The 15,936-nt window shown below is 50.2% G+C and overlaps 1 protein-coding gene across 6 annotated transcripts in view; it reads left to right on the top strand.

Annotated features, from left to right (window-relative positions):
• The window catches only part of ASCC1 (activating signal cointegrator 1 complex subunit 1), a 34,528-nt gene extending 20,406 nt beyond the window's left edge, over positions 1-14,122 (top strand). For all 6 annotated transcript variants that reach the window (XM_059477189.1, XM_059477191.1, XM_059477192.1 and 3 more), the window contains exon 10: positions 13,544-14,122. In XM_059477189.1, coding sequence (XP_059333172.1) covers positions 13,544-13,660 — 117 coding nt within the window. In that variant the 3' untranslated portion in view covers positions 13,661-14,122. The remainder of the gene's footprint in view (positions 1-13,543) is intronic.
• The last annotated feature ends 1,814 nt before the right edge of the window (positions 14,123-15,936 follow it).

Below are 15,936 nucleotides of genomic sequence, written 5' to 3'. Positions count from 1 at the left end.
TCCAGATGGCTGTGGCAGACTGGTGCTGTACTGCTTGACCCCTGCAAGTGTCCAGAGAGAAAAGAGATGCACAGAGGAGCAGAAATGGAAAACAGCACCAGCTTGTAAGCAAATCTGCAATCCTCATTGTGTGAGAGGATTTGTTGCAGGCAGCTCTGATAAGAGGGAGCGAGGACAATGCATGGGTACATTTGGGAAGGGTAAGAACGTATTCTGGCAATGAAGATACTTGAGAGAGGATGCAGGCTGGGTGGGAGCTGGACAACCCAGAAGGACTTTAGAGCCCTCCCAGAGGAGGGGAAGAGTGAGCTTTATTTGTATTTACAGTGTTAATAATGTATCAGGCACTGGATGCAGGGGGATGTGAAGGCAGGGAGTGGAACTGATTGATCTGTGTGCAGAGGACAAACAAAGGGACAAAATTAGGTTAAGCTCTCATTGTCCTCAAACGGTCTGTGCAAGCGTGGTGTCATGACTCAGCGTCACCACGTGTTGAGTGTGCAGTGTGAGACTGCAGTATTGCAAGCTGGAGCAGGGAAGCCACAGCCCTGGTCCCTTTCTTGATGTGACTTGCAGTTTTGGATAGCTCCGAGTGTTGGGAGAGGCAGCTCTGGAAGGGGGAGATTTGTGTCAGGAGCCCTGAGTGCCTGCAGGACTCCCCTTTTTCCACATTCACCTTCACTCCTTTCTCCTGCTTCTGTTGAACTTGTCCTCAGGCTTTAGAGACACATGAAATCAAACTGTGGGTCTTCCTCCGTGCTCTCATCCCAAAGCGTGTGTGACTGGGACGGTATTAACGATGCTCCCTCTGCTGGTCACACCGTTTGTGGGGTCTGAGGATCTGGGGAAGGGTCATAGGGTGCACGGTGCTTGGAAATGCTGCCGCTCTCCTTCCGAGGCTACTTCTTATTCTTGATGCTCTAGGGAATAAGAGCCCGATGCATTTTTAAAGCTCCTAATTGATTTTGTTCTGACGTAGCCAAAAGAGCTGCTGGCTGTTTGGACTGCTGGTAATTACTTCAAAGCATGTCTTGCCACAAGAAATGTCATCCTTCTCTCCCACCTCCACTACATTTCCTAACCTGCCCGCTTCGTATTTCCCTTTGGTCTCCCACGTGCCTGCAGCAGAAGGCCCGTTGGCATTAATTAATTACATGAGTCATAAATAGCTGCAGGCTCCTTACCGGAGCAGCCCAGCCTCGGTGAGGCACTGATGCATTCCAGCATGACCTTGCAGGGATGTGCCAGCTCCCTCCCAGCCTGCTTTTATATCCATTATTTATCTTCTGCTGGGGAGGCTGCCCTCTCACAAAGTGGCTTCATTAACTTTTGCACCAGGATCTAAAGAAGAGCTGTTAATGAATATGGCTGCACTTAGGCAGGCTGGTGGGAGGGAGGGCCATGTGCCCTGCATGTGATTCCAGGCAGTAGGACTCTGTGGTAGCTCTGCTGAGTGGCTGTGTTCCCACTTGGAACGCTAACAAAGCATGGCTGCTGGTAGGAGGGGAAGTGGGAAAACTCAGGTTTCATCACTCTCAGTGCCATTGTGCAGCCCTGTAGGGCCAAAGGCTCAGGGCAGGGCTGGAGCTGTCGGGCACAGAGCAGGATGGGAGTGCTGTGGCTCTGCTGTTCCATGGTCAGAGCTGGGCTGTGTGTCTGTGTGTCTGTGTCTGTGTGTGTGTGCAGATGCGCTGGCAGCGCATGTTTGCTGATAACATGCCTATGCTACACCAGGCTCCAGCTGGTATTTTGCTTTCAGCTGAACTAATCAGAATTTTATTTAATAATCCTTTGTTCTACCCATTCCACGGAGTTAAACATACACTCCTATTTGTGCTAATAAATGGCTGTGCAGGCCGGTACCTTCCCACACTGCTCAGAAAATAGATCCTGTAGGATGACTTGCGTTTGGGAGTTTAAATTACTTCTGTCTTGAAGAATATCCCTGAAAAAGGTTTCCTGGCATAGGTGGGGCTGAGAGCCCAAGGGGCTGTGTGAGATTTGTGTCCAACAGAGCTTGGGGCATGCCATAAAGCTGGAGATGCTTCATGGACATGGAGCTATACGTATTCCCTCTAGGCTGGCTTTGAACATCCCAGCCGTGCACTGAAAGCGTTCTCTGGTCAGGAGAGCGGAGGGAGGAGGCAGGAAAGAGTCAGGAGAGCAGAGGGAGGAGGCAGCAATTCCTGCTGGAAGGCCCCAGCAGCTCAGGCCTGGGGGAGATGCTGGGTTGGCAGAGCCCTGCCATGTCCCTGTGCTGCAGCTGGCACCAAGGCACCCAGGGCAGCTGCTGGCATCTCCGGAGAGACGAGGCTGCGCTGCCTCCGGGCTTTTATTTGTTTTTGTTTAGGGGGGAAAAAATCCAACTAAGGCTGCAGTGAATAAATGAAAAGGAAAAGAAACGCAGAAAGGCCGGCTGGCCAAAAATTTCTGTGGCACGTTTAAGGGAAAGGAAGAAAACCACCTGGACTCTCACTGGGTCAAAATGGAATGAATTTTGGCTTGAGTTGAGGTCTGAGAAGGAAATGAATGGCCTTTGCCATGCTCGGACAAGAAGGAAGCAAATTCTGAGTGCAGAAAAAGCTGAACTCTGCTGCTTAGCACAGATCCGTGCATTAACAGCTTACAAGATTAAATATTGAGGGAACAGCTACTGAGGTACAGCAGCAGAAAGCTGCACATCTTATGTCTTTAGGGCATTAGGGGAGACTTTAAGCTGGGATGGAAGACTGGGAATGGGATCAGCCAAGGTGGTGACACATGCTGCTGTGCCCTAGTCCAGCAGCAGGGCTGCAAGAGTGCCCAGGGAGGGCTTCTAGGTCAGATAAGGCATCATTTGATGAGGCTCCTTCTCTTTTGAGGCCTGCATCAGTGTATTGAGTTCTGGCACTGTACCTGCTTCCACTGGGAGCAGGGGAAAGTGCATTTACTGTCTGATACTCTGGAGAGCCAGTGGTGTTCCCTGCCAGCCTGTCTGTCCTGCTGGGTAAGAGCAGTGTGGTGGCTGGGGCATGCAGCAGTTCAGTTTAAAACATTGATGCAATGCCACAGAGAGAGGTGCAATGGAAAAGAAAAACCTTGGCCTGAATAAACCCCTGACCCCTCAAAATACCCCAAGCCCACCAAGCTCTAAACAAATGAACGTGTGCAGAGCCAGCTGCACTTGCAGATGAGGAGTGTGTCTTGTGTTCTGCAACAGTTGGAACCCAGGCCTTTTGTGTAAATTTTGTTTGTGGATTTAAGGAGGCTGAGTCTTTTCCTGATCTATTTCTAAGCTGAGGTGAATCAAAGAGCCAAAGAACTGGCATTAGGTGGGGACAAGACTGCCTGGTGTTCAGAAAGGGTAAGAACATCTTGTTATCCTCAGCAAGGTGGTAAAGATGTAGATCCAAAGTAGGACTGACAGCTGGAACAAATACCTAACAGGAGGTGGCTGCTTGGAAAGTTTAGAGTTAAAAATACCAAACAAAGAATCCACTGAGGTGAGGGGAGACTGAGTAAGAGATTGTGGTGCAACATCAGGATCTCAGAAATAAGGCAGTGCTTTCCTCACCTCGTTTTTAGAGAAGAATCAAAAGCAGAAATGAAAGGCTGTGCTGGCACTTTGCAGAGGGGAGAATTCCTGCCATTACCCAGAGGTACTGGAACAATTGAGGGGGCTCAGCAGTGTGCAATTAGAGCAACAGTGGGCTGGGAGGATGTGACAGTTGAGCAGATGAGACTGGAGATCAGTTTGTATAATCACAGGGAAAAAAGAAGGAGATTAAATTGGGGTCGCTGTGAAAATGCTTTCCTGTGAATTATATTCTTCAGGGGGAGAAAAAGCCATATTCATGTTATTTGCATTTGATGAAACAGGAATCTGAAGTGGCATTTGAAAAATCAGAGCAGACAAAGGAGGGAAGATATCTTTGTTGGAGTGTTCAGGCCTTGGAGGCAGTGTTGGAGGTTCTGGGGGAAGGCTGAGCCGCAGCGCTGAGGAGAGCGCAGTGCAGAAGGTTTGTGCTGCCTTTGCATGACAGAGATCTCTTTGGTGACCTTACCAAGAAAAGGAAAAGCCTTTTTTTTTCCTCTCAGAGGTGCTCTACACCCCTCTGACTAATTTTAGCAGGATCTGTGAGAACTGGAGGATGGTTTGGGGAGAAAAGAGCTCTGAATGCTCTTTCCCCTGCACCTCTGCGCTCTCACCCAGGCCAGCAGCTGAGCCCTTTGGAGGTTCTCCACTGCCTCCCACCCAGTGAGCATCCCCCTCCTCACTCCCCTGAGCTCCCTGCTGTGCCACCAGCCAGCCAGGGCAGTGTCACCTCTTTGATCTTAAGAGGACAATTTTTCTCTGTGGAGCTGGCAGGGGTTGAATTACAGCAGTGCCTTAATAGAAGGCAAGGACCCAGCACATTAAATGCAAAAAACCCCAACCCACTGATTAGCAAAAGTAGACAGTTCATCCCTAAGGTGCCATGACCCTTCTGCTGGATAATTTTCTGTGTCTGTCTGAATTAATTTCCTGGCTCTGTAGCTAGCTCCTCCTCTGGTGCTCGGTGGGCGTAGTGAGAGGTCACAGTGACGGCAGGTCCGTGTCCCTCCCCGGCCTTCTGCCATCCCTGCAGCAAAGGCAGAGCCCAGCTCTCAGACACTGTTGCTGCATTTGCTGTAATAGGAGCCATGGGGATGAGGCTCCTGTGGAGAAATGCACTGTTTGATTATTAATTTCCTTAAGTTGTACTGCAAATCCTTCACGTTGGAGGTGTTGGTCTGGGATCTTATCAGAGCCTTTAATTTGCTGAAAGGGTTTTTATTCTTGTCTGAAAGACGTGCAAAAATCTGGTAACCTCCAAATGTCCCACTTGTATTTGTTTCTTAGTTTGCAGAATGCCTTTCACCATAGCAACTGGGGTTTGATTTCCTGAAGCACATGAATTTTCATGGATTTGTGATGGGGGGAACAGACCCAAAACTGTGAGCTAAAGCAAAGGTTTTGCAGCGTGGAAGTGGCAGGAGCACCACTAGGTTTGGCTTGTGGGGAGGGGGGGATCCTGGAGGGAGGGGATCTCAGCTGAACAAAGGCCTGCACCCAGCCCTGAACAGTTCTGTTTGAAAGAAATCCAGCCTGACACATTAATTTAGACTATTGCTGAATGTCACCCTCCCCACTGCTGCATCACCCTCTGGCAGCTGGGGTGGCTTTGCTCCAGTTTTATCAAGAGCTGAGCTGAGGTTTCACATGGCAGCAGTCACAGAAGGATCAGCTGCTTCCATATTCACAGAATGGAAACCTCACGCTCATCCCACCCGTGGAGGTCAGGAGGGTGTTGAGGGCAGCATGAAATGCACTCTGAGCTCTGCAGGTGAAACCCAGCTGGGGAGAGGCAGGGAAGTTGCACACGTGAGCAGGAGGGAGCAGAGCTCCAAACAATGTTGGGAAATCAGGCAGAAACAAACAGGCAGCTGCAAACAAGGACAGGTCCAGGAGGGAGCTGTGGCACCGGTGTGGGATGGAGAAGTTCCTCAATACCAGCCCAACAGGCCAGGGTTTGGCTTATGGGGGGCTGCTCCAGACTGAGTCAGCCCTTGGAAATTAAAAAAAAGGCAAATGTCCTTAAAGTGAACCTCTGACTGTGCTTAGCTGAAGGATTTGTCCAGTTTTGGGTACAATGGATGGGTGCAAGGAGCCCAGGGGACAACAGTAAGATCCTTGGAGGGGTAGAAAATATCTGCAAGCTGGGGCTGAAAGAGTTGTTTCAAGGATAATAAAGGGAAGGACAGCAGCATGTAGGAAAAAGTCTTGAAGCTTAGAAATGCTTTTGCCAGTAATGGATGATAAAGTGATAAATAATGGGCTTAAACTGCAGCAAGGGATCAGGAAAGTCTTTGTAAAGGGGAGGATAAGGAAGCACTGCTCTAGAGGAGCTGGGAAAAGGAGGTCCTGATTGTTTTGAGGGAGCAGAGGTGTCAATCCAGGATCTGCCACCACCGAGCTCCTCGTGCCTTGGAGAAGGAGAGGATGGTGGAGCTGATGACCTTCACTGGTCCTTTCTTCAGTTTGTCCCTTCATGATTCCTCCATGGAATGTGTGCAGAGCACCCATGAGATGGCATCTGGGAACGTACCAAGAGCTTCTTGGTGTTTATGTGGCATTTGCTTTGGCTCAGGAAACAAAAATACAAAAAAGAAACCTCCCATCATGTGCCTTGGATCTTTCTCCATGCACTTGCTGCTGCTTTTTATGTTGGCAGCACTTTGCCAGAGAGAGATGGTTATGTTGTTTCCAAGGGACTTCACCAAGGATGTAATTGTAAGGGATTTTCCTGTGTCACAGAGGAGATAGCCCTGATGGGTATCTCCCAAGAGAGAGGCCACTGGGACTCCTATGACACAAGATTTTCTCCCTCCTGAAGTCTGCCTGCTTTATTCTTCCTGAGGGAGATGAGGTGAAAAGGTCTCTGCTGCTGCCTTTTAAATCTTGCCAGAGGCTGGAAGAAAAGGAGAGGGGAAGGGCTGTTCCTTGTGGATGCACTGGATGCTATATTGGGGATGGAGAGACACTCCAGAGCCAGCTGCACACTTGCAGAACAAACCAATCTGCAGCCTTGTGCTGGTGCTGCTGGGGACAGCCCAGGTGACAACTGCCCTCTCTGTTCTTCCCACCCCTCTTCCACCCTTGTGACTCTGCACAACATTCTCCAGGACTGTAACACCTGGACAGCCTTGGGAAGTGTTGGATGGCCAGCCAGCCTTCCTTTAAAAAGCCATGGAAAGGGAAGCAGTTGCTGATTTGGGGAGGAGGTTGGGAATGCTGGGAAGAGCTGCCTCTCTGCCTGCTTTCCCTGTGCTTCCCATGCATTATTGCTGGCAAGCTTCCAAGCACAATTAAACCTCTGACAGATAATCATTGGTGGAGTGCTGTCCAGGGTGAATAACACAGGAATCAGGTATTTCCTTTTTTGGCACCAAATTGTTGCAGAAAATTTTGAAAGTCAAAAACAGAAGGAAAAATAATCTACTCATTCGACAAACTGCCCAGATTTTGACAGTTTGCCTGGTTGTGTCTCATCTTCTGGGAACCACCAGGGGCTTTGGTTTGGGGTTTGTCTGTCATAGTTTGGGGGTGTTTGGGTCATAGCTGGGATGGGGTTTGGTGAATTTTTTGGGATGAGGAAGAAGGAGCTCTGCCAGCACATACTGCAGCCTGGGAGCTGTGACAGGTGTGGAGATAACAGATAACAGCCTTGTGGAGAGGTCCTGGCAGGCCTGTGTGGGAGGCTGCAGGACTGAGGTGCATTAAACAAGTAGGTGAGATCCCAAAAGCAAATTGGAGGCTGTGCTTTGTGCAGCACAGGAGGTTAATCAGAGGAACTCGGATGGACAGAGCTTGCTGGAGTTCAGTGGACTCTCTTAGAGTCCCTCAGTGTTTCTGAGTGTTACATTCACATTTCAGGATTTAATTTTTTAAGATTTTTAATCTTTCCATGTTTTTGCCATTTCCTCCATCAGTGCTTTTTGCCTGGTGGAGTCAGCCCCTTCCTGCTGTGTCTGGCATGGGATCTGCCTTTGTGCTTTGGCCAGATGATTTGGAAGGGTGATTGTTCTCTGCTCTTCTCCAGGGCTTTCCATCCCAAGCTGTGGACATCGTGCACAAACTTCAATTCAAATATATCATCCCTTAGCAGGTGGAAAGACTTCCAGGGGAGAGTGCAGAAATTCTGCAGACAGACAAGTTTTGTTGCTCTGTGTTGAGGCACCTCTTCAGAAACACTGTTTAATTTTTCTCCATGCTTGTCAGTGGGTGCCTGGCATTTGGTTTGTTCCTCCCCTTCCCCAGAGGGGATAGCAGCACCATAACATGCTGATTTCCAACAGAGAGCTCCTGGCTCTCCAAGCCTGTGCCCTCATTTACCACTGCTGCCCATGGGTACACACTGGGGCTGTGCTGTTGTCACTCTGTGCAGAGCAGCTGAAGCTCTAAAGGCTCCAGCTCCTCCAAAGCCTCCCTTTAATCTCTTGTTGGGGCTGTCCATGCACTGGGTTATCTGTCAGCGTGGTCCTCCTGCACGTGCTCTACCATGGAGGCACAGCCCAGTGGTGCTCAGGCTGTTCACACCCTTCCTGGGTGGGATCCTGGGGTGGATAAACATCTTCCACCCAGGAGAAACAGCAGAGGAGGGATTGCTGGTGTCCCATCCTCAGCGTGGATCACGCAGCAGGAATGATGGTGAGATCATCCACATCCATAGCTCCTGGAGCTATGAACCTCTTCCTCCCAGCCTCTCTGAAGCTGCTGATTTCTGTATTCATTCCAGACATGGAAAACAGGACCCTCCCTCAGCTCCCTGCCAGGGCAGTGGGGTTTGTGAGGTGGATTGTCACAGGCTAATGACATTACAGTGCTGAGTCACCGGGGACAGTTTTGTGCTGTTGATCTGTAATAGCCCAGCCCTCAGGCACTGCTTCCTGGGCTGGAGTTCACAGCAGAACTGCCTGCAGTCCAGGGAGAGATATGTGTGTGTGTGTGTGTGTGTGTGTGTGTGTGTGTGTGTACATCCATTTTATCCCGAGGTATCCCTGCTTGTGAGTGGGAATTTTTAATTGCCAGGCATCGCAGTGAGTTGTTGCTCCCTCGGCATTTCCAAGGCTCTCAGCAGAGCTGCTTGGACTTTTTCATTAATTCAGGGTGGGTCTTTTTTTGGCTGCCTACTGTAAACGACGTAAGGCTTTAAAAACTGATCAATAATCCTGATGGTAGTAGCAAACTCCAGGCCAAGGCGGCGTGAATGTGAGCCACAGATTACGTGAAGGAAGTTTTAAACACCTCTGACTCCCTTCCCTTCTCTTCCCCTCCCTGGACTTGCTTTGTCCTCCCACCTCCCCGTGCTCCTCCAGCCGGATCCATTCACATTTCTCATGCTTGTTGAGCCCGTGACAGGTGATTTAAAAACCCCAGTTTGCGTTGGCACCTCCGCTCTTCATAACCAGAGCCGAAACACATCGCTGCTGTCCTGCTGTGGATTGGCTGTGATTTATTGCTGTTGCTGGCAGGCTGGAGCACAGAGGTGCTGGCTCATTCCAGGAGGGAGGGATGTCTGTGGGAAGTGGCCCCCCGAGGAGGACAGCTTGACAAACACCCGCACTTGGGAACGCGACATCATTGAGGCGCCTGTTTTAACTTCTTCATTGAGGAGGCATCCTCCTCCTTGCCTCAGCAAAGCTTACTTCACAGGCTTGAAAAGGGGAAGAAAATGTGGCAGAGAGGCATCGTGGGTTTGATCTGTTGCTCTGCCTTTGATAAGGAAGTTGTTGTGGTTTAGGGGTTGAAGTTTGTACAAGCAGTTTTGGCTCAGGTTTGCAAGGAGAGAGCGGTTTGATGTGTGATTCTCTCTCTCTCCCAAAACAAGTCTTCAGCCTCTTGTCTTCCTTCAGAAAATGGTTGTCTCATCCCAAGGGAGGTCTGCTGGGTAATTTGTGGGTAATGGAGGGGAACAGACCTCAGAGGAAGAAGGGTTTCCAGCATGTGAACGGAATTGTCTTTAGGGAGAAAATGTGGTGTCAGAAATGACAGTGGTGCTGCTGGCTTTTCCTTGCTCAGGATAAACGACTTTGCGGGGAGAAGTGGAGGAAAACCTGCTTTCTGGGAGCTTCCACAGGGCTGCCTGCCTTCATCACGACCTGAGTGGTGTGTCCTTGGACCCAGTCCCCAGGAGGGGAGAGGGAGAGAGAGGAGCACTTGGACCTACAGTAGTTTGCAGGCTGACCTGTGAAATATGGGTTATCCATCATCCAGTTCTGTCCTTCTCTTGGGAGCTCATGGCTTTTGGGGAGGGCAGTGTGGCTGTAGTCTGTGCCATCCCCCACAGATCCTGGGATGCTGCTGCTGCCACCCTCCAGGCACCTGCTCTGTCCCCGTGGGAGATGCAGGCATCCTGTCTGAGCATTGCCCACACCTCTGGCTGTGGCTTGAAAGGCAGGGCACATCCCTGGAGCTAGCTTGGAGGTGCCGGGTCTGGGGTTAAAAGTTAACAGTGCTCTTTCCTTATTCCATTCTAATTCAATTTGGGAAGGCAGCAGGGAGATGGAGGACACTTAGTCCTCTAAGTGCTATTCCCTTGATGGGAGTTAGTAGCTTGCACTGCATGTGTGGTGTTGATTCTGTAAGCTGACCTTTACCTCCATCAGGTTCATTCTCATTTATAATACTTTTAAAAAAAAATCCCAGCCTCCATCCTCTTATTTATTCCTTGGGCATCGAGGACATAAATCCTTTGGCATGTTTGGATTTATAGAATTACTGTGCTTTTGCTGAGCCTCACGTCCCACTCCAATCAAATGACACGGCTCTGCGGGTGATTGCATTTCTCCTCCCCTGCCTCCCTCCTGGCTGCTCCTGATCCACATCTCCTCGTGCTCCCTGCAGCCTTTCCATGGAAAGGTGGGCCCTTGGCAGCCAGAGGGAAGGATGGGAGAGGGAGTTATCAGTGGTTGCTTCTGAAGGGCAACAACCTCCAGGTACCTCCTTCCCTGGTGCAGAATGAAAAAGCTGAGATGCTTTCCCAGGAGGCATTTCATCAGCTCTGCTCCAGGGCTCCTCCAAAACCAGAGTGTTTCCGTGGTGGCTGGGGAGAGGGGGGAGTTATAAATATCTTTCTTGGCTCTGCTTGGCTTCTCCTCAAGATAAATAGAAGTGAAAGTCAAAAGCAGAGCCTTGGCTCTCTGCAATCTCTTCCCAAGTCCCCAGGGACCCGAGTGCAGGATGCTTTTGTGATGGGAAGCCACTTCCTGGTGTTCCAGAGGTCTTGGAGGGTTCCTGGTGTTCAGAGGTGTTGGAGGATTCCTGGTGTTCCAGAGGTGTTGAGGATGACGTTTGAGGGGCCTCTCTCCTCACTGCCTGGGGCAGGTCTCAGCTGTGCTGTGATCTCTGTGCCTGGAGTCCGGTGGTTTCTGTCATGGGAAGCCTCAGGGAGCACAAGGAGCATCAGTGAGAAGCCAGCCTGAAACAAGAGCAGAAAAAAGTGTCTGTGGTTGTCCTCTAAATCTTGTAGCATGTTTACTCTCAGAAAGTACAGCCACATTACCAAAAATCAATAGTTCTAGCAGCGTTCCTCCCTGGGAAACACACAGCTGCTCGAACACATGGGAGGTGGTGAATCTTAAAAAAGCCAAGGGAATACAAAGTGCTTTGCTACAATGGCTTTGCTGCACTTTTAGCAGTGTACAAATGGAGGGCCCTTGACCTGGGCAGTGTCTTCTGGGGCTTCCCAGTCATCCTTCTGCTGTGACATGCCTGAGGCTGTGTGAGGCAAGAGGGGCTCGGGGAGGGTTTGTCTCATTAACTTAGTTTTGCTTTGAAGTACATGTGTTTAGTGAGACAAACAGGTTGTGGTGTGCAGCAACAGCATAAACAAATCTCTTCCTTTGTTATTTTGTGGAAAGGTGTGACTTCTAGCGCTGCTGATGGGTCTGGCACATGCCAGCATTTAATTTGTTTTCTTCATGGAATCCTGGAATAGTTTGTGTTGGAAGGGACCTTAAAGCCCACCTTGTTCCATTGCCATGGGCAGGGACACCTTAGATCAGAGTACTCCAAGGCCCTGCTAACCTGGCCTTGCACACTTCTAGGGATCCAGGGCAGCCACAGCTTCTCTGGGCACCCTGTGCCAGGGCCTGCCCACTCACAGGGAGGAATTTCTTCCCAGTATCTGAATCATGCTCAGGCAGTGGGAAGCCATTCCTCTTTGTCCCATGACTCAATGCCCTTGTCCAAAGTCCCTGTCAGCTCCCTTGGAGCCCCTTTAGGCACTGGAGGGGGCTCTTCTCAAGCCTAAGTACTCCTTGTTTCCCAGCACACCTGCCACTCTCTCTGTCAGGAGTCCAGAGAGAGGTAATTTCTGTTTTTGCTGGGTGGAGAGGGCTCTGTGATGGGAAGGAGTGACAGTGTGAGCAGCCACTGAGACAGGGACGGGTGTGAAGGTTTAGGGTGAATGGGCACAAAGCATTGCAGGCAGCCCCAAAGAGCACCATCCTCCCTTCTGAGGTCAGCCAAAACAAAGAGAAAGGTGACCAACCCCTTTTTACTGCTATCTCTTATTAATGAGACATTTTATCCTAAGTCCTCCAACATGAATGGCGCAGGCTTTTGGGAACATAATTAATCTTTCTTGTATAAATCTTTAATTGTGTGAAATGGAGTTTGTGTGGCTCTCATAATTTCTCTTCCTCTCTTTTCCTTCTCTCCTGGTTTGAGATGCTTCCTTAGCACAGCTTCTTTCTGCAGGCTGCTCTTCTTTAGGGCACTGACCACTCACAGTGTCCCTTGAGGCCACCACACTGCCCTGGGGTCTCTTGCTCTGCCCCCAGATGGGCAGGGAATCACTGTCCCTATGGCTCTTCTCCTTTGTGGAGTGACAGCAAACCCAGGAATTGTCCTGAAAGAAAACTAGCTGGTCTCCTCTGGAAAAAAGGGTACAGAATACTCTTGGGACAAACAACAAAAGAGCAGTTGTGCCCAAATCAGTGCCAGGCAGGGCCAAATGCCTCTTTGGAGGAGGTGAAGTGCAGCCTTTCAGATGCTAAGTAGTTATTTGGGATTTCAGAGTCAGTCCCTCTATGGAGGAATTGATGCACCATTGGCTCCAGGAGGATTAATGTGTTGGCTTTCCTTCTTGCCTTCTGTAAAGGGCAGCAAGGGCTGGGGGACTGTCTCAAGCCCACGCCTGCAGGGACAGATAGAAAACTGAATAGGAGACAGATGGAATGGACATTCTGGAGATCTCCAGGGTGGGGAGAAGCCACTGCTCAGGTTCTCAGTGACTCACAGCTCCCCTGTTAAACAGAGCTTTCCAAATTAGCATCTCCACCGAGAAGCTTTTCCTGAGGCACAGCTGATGTTCCCAGGTAGAGCAATTTCCTGCTGCTTAATGGAACGGGAGGAGCACTTTGTGCCTGGATGCCACGATGCTTTTCCAGCAGTAACTTCTTGTAAGGAATTCTGATGTCATTTTCCTTGGTCTGCTCGGTGGGTTGGATTAATGGGCAGGGCCACACCCCCCGGGCTCCGAGCTGGCTTGCTTTCCTTAATTTGCACTCAAGTCTTTGCGGAACAAAGACGGATTTGTTGAACAAAGCGGGGTCAGTGCTGGGATGAGGAGCCCTGTGCCTCCAGCCTGCTACTTTGAATTAGGACTGAGCTGTGGCTGTTAAGTCCTGCATCCTGTGGCCTGGATTGGTGCAAACCTGCTGGCCTCAAACCTTGCTGCTGCAGAGCCTGTGACCTCGAGAGCCACCCTGGGTGGTGCCTCCAGAGCAGTGGTGCCTCCCCATGCTCCCTCAGTGACACAGGCAGCAAAACAGGGCAGGTTTCAGCAGCTGCTGCTGTAGATAAAAAGAGTTCAAGTGCTGTCTTTAGTGGGAAAAATAACCTAAAGAAGACTTTGATATAAAGGCAAAGCCAATCGGTGAGGAGAGGCTTTTGACAGGGCCAGCTCCTGCGAGAGAGCCGTGTGCCAGCTGCAGGCTCCATCCCTTCAAGTGTTTTTTTTTTTCTTCTTCCTTTCAGCTCTTTGAGAACTTCCACTTCGGGGAGGTGCAGCTGGACTCGGTGCGTCTCTCCCAGAGGTTCTCCTCGGACGCCTCTGGCTACTACGCCACATCTGGGCAGCTGTGCTTCTCTTGAGGCGGCCATGGTGGGTCTGCTGTGGGCATGATCCCTCAGTGAAAGGTTTTATAGGACTTGAATCTTCGATGGAAACCTGGGAACTCCAAGCTGGGATGCCTTGTGACTCCTCCAAAGCATGGGAACCGTGACATTTCCCTGCAGCTTTTCCCACTGCTCTCTTCTTTGAGGCTGCCTTCCTCTTCCTTTCCCCAAACATCACAAAGTTTCCTCTTTGATGTCTGTGGATTGCTGGTTTTCTAAGGAAACAACTAGAACTGGGGCTTTTGGGGCATCACTGGTGTTTAAATGTGGGGTTTTTTTTAGAAGAGGGAAGTTTGTTCTTAAAATAAGTATTTAAAATCCAGGAGAGCTTCGCCGGAGCACGATTTAACGATATTGAGGTCAGGCATTGCTTGGATCTCCAGCAGCGTGCCTGTGTGATGTGGATCTCCAAATAAATTAATTCCCTTCAAAAGCAAAGTGTTTATCTCCTGTTGCATTGATAGTTTCTGTAATTAAACTTCCAGCACAGCACATAACTATGATAATAAGAAAGCACTGACGGTTAGAGCTCTTTCCAGTGACCGTTTCGGAGCGTGTCAAAAAACATATGCCTTGTAGGTGGTTTCTCCATTAAAAGCAGCACCAAGCTCTTTGATTCCATTGTGAGTCCTTCAGAGATCTCAAGACAAAGTTGTTTTTTTTCTGTAAATCTCCACATTTGGTAAAAATAGTGACACAGGATTTTGACTTGCCCTAGGATGAACGCTTTGGAAAATGGAAGGTGCTGGTGCTTGGGTGTTTTGTAACACAACAGGTGCTGCTGCCCATTCCTAGTTGCTTCCATGGGTATGGAATCGTGCTGTGGTAGAGGTGGAGAGTGTCTCAGCCAGGGATAGGGGTGCTCCAGCAGCACCCACATGTCCTAGTGATCATTTCTAAGAGACCTTCACCCCTTTTCCTCCCTCCAGAGTGAGCTGGCTGTTTGGCCATGCACAAACAGCAGTGGGAGTCATTCAGGAACTGGGATTGCTTTGCTTTTTCCCTCCAAATGTATTGCTGTTTATGTTTCCCTCACCAAATTGCCTGTCTGCTTTCAAGCCTGCCTGTCAGGCAATCAAATCAAATTCTGTGCTTTTGCTGGGTGCCCTTGCTTGTCCCCAGCCAGAGCCGTTGGGCTGTTTGTGTCCCTTTCCTTGGCGTCAGAACGCCTCTGTGCTCTCCAAAAGCCGCCTTGCAAGCGGTTCCCTCGGGGAGCAGAGCACACACTCACAGGGAGGTGCTGAGAGCACTTAACACCAGTTGCTGTCATCTTTCCGCCAACCTGAAGAGGTACTTGGCAAATCTCTCTGGAACAGACCCGGGAGCTGCTCACGCAGCCACCAGGAAAGGGGAGGTGCACCTTGGGAAGCTTCTGCCTGATGAGTTTTTAACAGCTCTCAATGAGAAGTTGAGGCAAACACGGGTTTTTGACAATTGGAGCATGCTCCTCCCCTTCCTACTTGTGTAAACATGTTTTAGTGACAATTCTTTGGGAAGTTGGTTGAATTTCGCTGGTAAGCAGCTTATCCAGCTGCTCTAGCCTGGCACAGCAAAATTCATTTCACACCTCCTACCCCAGGCAGAATTAAGGATTCTGATCTTTTGCCTGACATCACTGGGGTTTGCTGGCAGTTTTCCTTCCCGTCCTGAGCATCCTGGCAGGGAGAAGAGAAGCTGGATGTGTGCTGTGGCATCCCCAGCTGAAGCTGTGAAGGAGCTGCAGCTGGGGTGAGTTGTCACTTGTTGCCTACCCAGATTTCCCCCTGCTGAGAAGAGGGGAAAATCCAGAAGCAAAACCTTGGGACAGGGAGGAATCTTCCCCGGGGCCCTAAAATGCTGTGGTGGGATGGCCAAGGAATGGGAACCACAGTGTGGGCATTGCAGGGAGAGGGGTTGGAGGATGGGAGATGCCAGGGACAGGGGGCTGTGGAATGGGGTTGGGAATGGGACTGGGAATGCAGGATGGGGTGTGCAGGTGGGGATGTGGAAGGAATGGGGGATGTGTGATGGATCCATGGTAAGAGTGAGAGATCTGGGATGACTGGTGCTGCATGGGGATGTGGCAGGGGATGCAGGATGGGGGATGTGTGATGGGGACCTGGCAGGGACCAGGGCTGCTGGGTGAAGGATGAGAACATGGCAGGGACCAAGGGATGCAGAACATTGGATGTGGGATGGAGACTGGGTAGGGACCAGGGATGCAGGATGGGGGATGCAGAATGGAGATGTGATGGGGATGCAGGATGGGGACT

Source organism: Ammospiza nelsoni, chromosome 8 (genome assembly GCF_027579445.1).
Source record: "Ammospiza nelsoni isolate bAmmNel1 chromosome 8, bAmmNel1.pri, whole genome shotgun sequence".
NCBI classification, from domain to species: Eukaryota; Metazoa; Chordata; class Aves; order Passeriformes; family Passerellidae; genus Ammospiza; species Ammospiza nelsoni.
This window is presented reverse-complemented; position numbering and strand designations above follow the sequence as displayed.